Below are 7294 nucleotides of genomic sequence, written 5' to 3'. Positions count from 1 at the left end.
TGTGTTTCCCTTCAAGAATAACAGTTAAGCAGAGGGACGAGTAGTTTGCAGGATCTTAGGGTTAAAGGAACCTTATATGCATGCCATAGTTGAAGGAATTCAAGATACCTTAATGTTTCATGCTCTGGTAGTAATCAATATAGCTAAAGATGAGCTGCAAACTTTGAACTTTGAATAAGGGGTTAGAATTCAGTTAGAAATCTGTGTATCAGAAAAAGCATATTGTCGTGAATGAAGAGTGAAAACCCATCTTGTTCATAGAAAAATGTCTAGATGGCACCCTGAACCTTTCTGGGTAGTCCAAAAGATTTCATGTGTCTGGGGATCTTTCCAGACCCGAGGATGCCTTGGACATGAGGAACACCGTCATCCCCATCAGTGTGATGGGGTTTCTGTCCCAGGAGACTCTTTCCCTGTGGGAGGCAGCTGCTTTTCCTCTGGGACAGAGGGTAAATCAGGAGCTTTCTGCCCACACCTTGCCACTGTGAAGCGGCTCATGCCAAGAGCTTCCTCGTAGCCCGGGAGTGTGTCCACAGAGGAGGGCAGCTGGCCCAGGGAGCTGTGTGCCTGAGCCACTGCCAGGATTCTCCGTGCTGCGGGGCCAAACACAGACTGCAGAGCTGTGAAGGAAGACAGAGTTAGTGTAGAGATGATGACATCCAAAGGCCATGTCCTCAAACATGAGAGATCTACATCACACCTAACGTCTCTTTGTCTTTCACACACGTTCAAGCTTGTTACCGTGACCTTTGAAAAACTTTACAAAAATCCTTCAAGAAACTCTGGTTCCAATATTTTACTTGGTTCATCGATTTATCGTCAGCCAAAAACTTGAGAATATAGGCAACAGTGATAGCCCAGGTCACCACATTCTTTAGTTTCTGGAAATGAAAACTACACCCAGTTCTCAAACACTCAAGGCTAGTTCGCAAGTTGCCCTACATGCATTTTCAAACCGTTTAATACATCTTTAAACGTGAACCCTAACTTGGTGTTCTGAATAGACTCACATGTAATGGTGTTCTGGAGAGTGCTGTCGTGGTCAAAAGCAATGACAGTCACTTCATAAGGCGGCGGGGCCCCATCTTCCCCATTTTCCGGACGGTTCAGGCAGCATCGGAAGCATACTGAAGTCAGACCACATAGGAGTAGCAGCGCGCCAACTACCACCAGCAGCCTACAAGAGCCCACCAGTCAAGTCCAGGCTGTACTCAACTGTTTTCCCAGCTCTGATATAAATATACTTTAATGTCTGATCGCGATCGTTGTTGTTCTTTTAGAGAACACAAATAAAGCTTCAATCCCAAGGGTTTCATTTTGCACATATCGGTTATTGATTTCTCAGCAAGACTAGGCCAGTCAGGAGAGCAAACAGATAGTCTGAAAGGACTGCTTCTTACTTCACTGTGCAGAAGCATTTCTTAAGCACATGCTGGGGGAGAGGCACCAAAATCCTTTGATGCTGGCTGAAAAGACTGTATTGAAATAGGAAACCGTGGCATATTGTCACATAGGCTAGAGGCGAACAAAGGAAACTTTACTGTGAAATATAGCTATGTTTCTTATTCACCCTAAGAGCCAGCACATGAAAAACTTTTTTTAAAAAAAGGACACCTGAAGTCTTTTTGAGGATGTTTCATATCTCAAACTTACCATATATACCAGAGATGCACCCAGTCGGCAGTCAGGCAACTGTGGACAAAGAATGAAGTTTATTATAAAAAATGATGCAAGCTGCAATAATCATGTTATATCTGATACCACAATATAATTTAAAAAACATCAAGACTGACTTTTTTGTTTTTGTAACTTTGTAACCTTGCTGGCCTGGAACTTCACTACCTAAGCCAGGCTGGCCTTGAACTCACAGAGATCTACCTGCCTTTGTCTCCCTAGTGTTGGGATTAAAGATGTATATTACTATGCCCAGCTAAGAATTGCTTTTGGAAAAAGTCCAGTGTAACAAGCTGAATGGAGTTCTATAATGCAGGTGGCATTGCTATGCAAAGCAATTTTATAGTCACTAAAACTGTCACTAAAAAGAGTGGCCCTGAGAAGAAAAACTTTTGTGGGTTTTTGTTTTACATTTTTTCTTTTGTCGGATATTTTTATTTACACATTAAATGGTATCCCTTTTCCCAGTTTCCTCTCCAGAAACCTGATATCCCATCCCCCCTCCTCCCTGCTTCTATGAGGGTGCTCCTTCACCCACCCATCCACTCCCTCCCACCTCCCACCCCCTTACATTCCCCCTACATTGGACAGGACCAAGGGCCTCTCCTCCCATTGATGCCTGAAAAGACCATCCTCTGCTACATATGCTGCTGGAGCCATAGGCCCATCCCTGTGTACTCCTGAGGGGAATGGAGAGAAGGAGAAGAGAAACAGCTGCAACAAATTTTGCAGCTGTCGACACAGAATTATTTCCAAGCTGATAAGATAGAAAAGGAAAAGAAGATGTCCCCATGACCACTATGAGCTGCTGAGATGGAGATTCTTAAGAGTTAGGCATACAAATGTCAAAGGAGTAGTTTTGAAAACAGACGTGAATATCTAACTCATGTGCGTATGCAGCCGATAAAATGTACACATCTGGAAAGTTTCAGTTGAAAGCATGAAAGGAGCCATATTGGTAATTTGTATTTCACAAGTTCTTGCAACATCCTCCCCCTAAAAAGGGCCTACACTTTCACATCTAAACTCAAATGATGGGCACATCCACTGAGACCAAACAGGAAGGGAGAAAAGGGAGAGGCTGGCTTCACAAGGAGGACTGTGTGGGAGAGACTAAAACTGCAAGTCAAGGGTAGACAAAGGAGTGCATGCTCCTTTAAAGACATACTAGCTGTTTCATTAAAATAAAATAAATGGCTTCTATTATATATATATATATATATATATATATATATATATATATATATATATATATAGAGAGAGAGAGAGAGAGAGAGAGAGAGAGACCCATTCTGCATTTCATCTTTGCTCACTGTTCCATAGAAAATATACTTTGTATTTTCCCCTGAAACACTGTATCATCTTGCTTTTCACATTTGTCATTGGTTCAAATTCTTTCACTTCTACCTTAGATTCCAAATGGCAACAAACATCTGAATCCTCAATGTCACCTAGCCAGATATACACAAGCCAAGTCATCTAGGCGATCCTAAACACTTAATTCCCCTCACCTCTGACAGAGCTGATTTCAGGGAAATGATTCGATGGCAGAATGTGTGTTTTCCTTCAGCACAAACAGGATTGTTATTGCCCATCCTTACTTGAAACCAAAGGTTGCTTTGGGATTTGGAGTGGGCACGCTGCTACGAGAATCCCCCAAATAGAGAAGCCAATGACTGACTGTTGACCCCAGTCTGCCCTGATGAGTCACTGGAAACCACAGCTAAAGAAGCCTTTTGCAGGTCTTTCTGACTACATGTGTTTAAATTAAGTGTGCTATGTTGATGAGAAGACTGGCTTGCAAAAAAAAGTAATAAGATAAAAAAGCACTCTTGGTAGGGTTATTCTGAGCATTTGCAATGACACACATGTCTAGGAGGGTAGGTGGTGACCATTTAAGTAAAAAAGGAAGTCGGGGCTGTCTGGTTCTCTGCTGACATTTAGCCTCTGTTTGGGTGTTGGCACTTTGTCCTCCTAGCTTGAACTCTAAGATACTTACTGGTCAGTGTTGACACAGTTCTCCTCGCCTCTGGCCCCAGGAAGCTGTGGGAAGGAAATAATCTCAGACATGGAAATGGTCACATCTGCAGTTCTCAGCAGCCCTATCCACTACCCATCATGGCTGTGCCCTGTCAGACCTACTTGTAAAGATGAGGACAGGGCCACAGGGTTGTTCTGTACTGGCCTGTGACATCAATCATTCCTTTGACTGATAACTACATCTTGTGAGGCAGAAGTTCCTGGAAGAGCAGGGATCTTCTATGGGGCTTGGGCCATGGCTGCGCATCATTCCATGGGGAATGATGCACGGACCTTTGTGTCAGTTTGTCACCCTACAAGTCGTCTGACTCATCCCCTGGGACACTGCAGTTGTCTTCCTTGTCCCTGCCCTGTTGAAAATTGAATTCTAGCTCCACTGCTGTTCTTTTTCAGCTTTCAACACATCAGTAACTCACAACACACGAAGAGCAAGTGAGGGGACAAGATGTTAAAAAGCAAGAGGGGTAGAGAAGAAATGGAGACGCAGAAACCAAGAGAACATATAAGAAAACTCTATTTTCACATACTGGTTAACGTTTATGGGAAGCAGAGCAGACAGCCTGCTCCCGGCACAGGAATGTGACACAGTCTAGTTTCCACAGTGTCTTGCTCAGCTAGACTTCCTAGCTATGTGAACTTGACCCTGGTATTTGTGGAGAATCCCTCACTATACTGACCCTTTTCTCAGCTAATGGGTGACTCATGGGTTTTTCTTTCACAGAGGAGTAAAATAAACTGCTTAAAATTAAGGAGTCCTTAAATTATTAAGGAGTCCTTTGGTACTGGGGACTCACTGGGTAAACCCTGCACCCTTGTTAAAGTAGGGTGCAACAGCGTGGACTATCTCTGATTGTCCTAATTTCTTTCCCTCTCTCTATGAGCATCATTCACTCAGACACAGACACAGACACAGACACAGACACAGACACACACACACACACACACACACACACACACAATTCTGAGACAACACCATGCTACTCTTTTCTCACTCCCTTCCAGATTCTATATCTGTTTTTGCTCCATCCATTTCCTCCTAGAAACTGTATAACTAATGCAACAAGCAAAAGAAAATTTCTCCCCACCTTTTCACAACTGAACTCACCTGGATGAAATAAACCAGGCCAGAGGCCATCAACACCTGGGCCCAGGCTGTCATTAGGCTGAACATCTGGTCCAGAAGTGTCATGCCAGCTGCATCTGCTGTATCCTTTCCCTCCTCCGTGCCATGTGGAACTTGGTGGTCCAGAATTCCTAAACAGAGTTTTTTTTTTCTCAGCAGTAGATGATCAATCTCCCTCTCCTTATCCCCTTTGACTTTATATTTTAGGGTTTCTGTCCCCTCTTGCCTTTCAGTTTCCTTCTCCTTATTTCTCTTCACATGGTCTCCACATTTGCTTCCTCTCCACTTCCTTTCTGGTCTCAAACTTTCCTGTGTATTTCATCTTTTTTCCTCTGCCCCTAATAAAACAGCATTCAAGAAGAACGCGTTTGTCCTCTGAATTAGACTTTTTTCCCTAGTTATAATGAGAGACTTGGACCTGAAATAGGTCAAAGGCAGATTGTGAGTGGCCAGATGTGTTCTTGTGTTCATCGGGAAACTGGTTACACACTCTTGGCTCCTGGGTGACCGCTGAAGTCTGAAAGTCACTCTGCCAATCTACCTCCACCCCCTCTCCATGTGATTGGCATCCCCCTTCTTGCTCCTTGAAACTCTCCCCTCACTGTGTTGATAATCAACCCTGCTGGTTCTGGGTCATTTATTGCAGCCACTCAGAAGAACTAAGGGATTCCAAATGAGCTAAAAAGCTACCCCATCTTTAGAGTAGGGAATGGGTGCTATCAACAGTATCTGCCTCTTACTTCAGGTTCAGACACACAGGTATAGTTTTACATTTTTTCCCAAGATAACCCCCCTGTTTCTCTGCCTCTTTCTCTCAGTCCTCACCCCTCTTAAAGCAATATTGTCATGTTGCCACTTGAGAACCAGGCACAGTGCATACAATTGTGGTTCCATCTATTGAGGAGGCTGAGACAGGAGGATTATTTGGGTCTAGTTCAGGAAAGTGAGACTACCCTAGGCAACAGCAAGACCTCCATCTTAAAAAAAAAGACATTATCAGTAATAAAATAAAACTTGGAAGTCATGTTTAAAAATAAGCACATCACATGGAAATGATATAAAGTGGTTATAAAAGAAATATTATATGGGGCCGGTGAATGCCTTATAAATGACTGACATTTAAGGAGGAGTCTTTTACCCAGCCCAAAGTACTAAGTAAGAACATTAAGGGTTTGTTTACAGAGACATGCCCATTTCACAATTAATAAAATTACATTCCGGCTGCTTTCTAATTGACGAGGAGAGGCTTTAGGGTGGGTCCTTAAGAGGGGAGTCTGTGGAGTGGGATCCTGATGAGGGGAGGTTGTCAGCTGAGTTCCATCACACTCAAGGTCCCACACAACCATGTGATCTTATCGTGATGGTATGATGTGGGAATGATGAATACAATTTCCTGTTCTCAGCTAAGGAGAGCCAATAGTGAGAGGACTCTCTGATACAATGTTGCTCTCTCCAATTCTATTCATTTTTTTTTTAATAACATAGTCTCTCCAGTGAAAAGTATTTTCCAAATTTCAATGGAAACCTCTGTGAGGCAGAAGGCATTCTATAGGACTGGAGAGCAGGACTTTAGTTACAGCCTTTCAATAGGCATGGGCCTTCCTGTGCCTACTTCTACAGGGGAAAATAATAAATGACCACTGAACTAGCCTTGCCTGTTGTTTCACAGAGAAAGGACATCAAGAACAAGGAGCCATCTTGTCTGGAATATTTTTATTCAAGCACCATGTAATGGAAAACCACATGACACCCCCCCCACACACACACACTTTTCCTTTTCTTGTGGGAAAGGCAGTAAACCAGCATGTGTTAAGAGCATGGTTCAGGGGTGTGATCTAATCTCTTGTTGACCCCTTGTTTGCTATGGGATCTTGGAGGTGCTCCATCTTTCTGTCCACTCAGTTCAATCTGATAGGAAAAGCACTCTGGTTCTCAGTATCCACAGACTGACTCGTAAACTCCAGTCCCAGAGGAATCTCATGTTTTCTTCTGTTCTCCTTGGGCATCAGACAGGCGAGTAGTGAACTGTCTTACATATGATGGTTCCTTCTAATCAGCAGGGTCATTACTATCCTCTATGCCCCTATTCTGTCTGTCTTTCTAGCAGCCTTTTCTAGATGGCAATATCCCTTTGTAATAGTCTTTTTCTTGAGCAGTTCCCATGCCTAACCAGGTTATTGCTTTTCCTACCCCCACCAGCCTTCACCTGCGCAAACAGGTTTCCCAATTACTTTGGCTTTCCCCCATGGCAGTTTCTAGGCACATGACTGCAATCATCTTTCTTGACCCCAAGCTTCTCAGCAGGCTTGAACAACGCAGGCTTCAGGCTTGAACAGCCCAGGCTTCAGTTAATGACTCCCTTGTTTTCTGTTTCAGAATTACTGTTACCATTTCTTTTTTTAATCCCCTACTCAGGAAAAACTTCCTTTGTTGATCGTAATGTGTCAATGCCCTGTG

At 43.4% G+C, this 7294-nt stretch overlaps 1 protein-coding gene across 1 annotated transcript; it reads right to left on the bottom strand.

Annotated features, from left to right (window-relative positions):
- Positions 1-201: 201 nt before the first annotated feature.
- On the bottom strand, positions 202-5397 carry Tmem52b (transmembrane protein 52B). Its single transcript, NM_001109560.1, has 5 exons — positions 4820-5397; positions 3674-3717; positions 1654-1692; positions 1011-1177; positions 202-620 (listed from the first exon to the last, which is right to left on the bottom strand). Exons 1-5 carry the CDS (start codon positions 4901-4903, stop codon positions 376-378), a joined length of 579 nt encoding a protein of 192 aa, NP_001103030.1. The 5' UTR covers positions 4904-5397; the 3' UTR covers positions 202-375.
- Between the last annotated feature and the right edge of the window lie 1897 nt (positions 5398-7294).

The sequence above is a fragment of the Rattus norvegicus genome, chromosome 4, assembly GCF_036323735.1.
Source record: "Rattus norvegicus strain BN/NHsdMcwi chromosome 4, GRCr8, whole genome shotgun sequence".
Taxonomy (NCBI): domain Eukaryota; kingdom Metazoa; phylum Chordata; class Mammalia; order Rodentia; family Muridae; genus Rattus; species Rattus norvegicus.
Note: the sequence above shows the minus strand (reverse complement) of the source record. Positions and strands in the feature narration are given on the sequence as shown.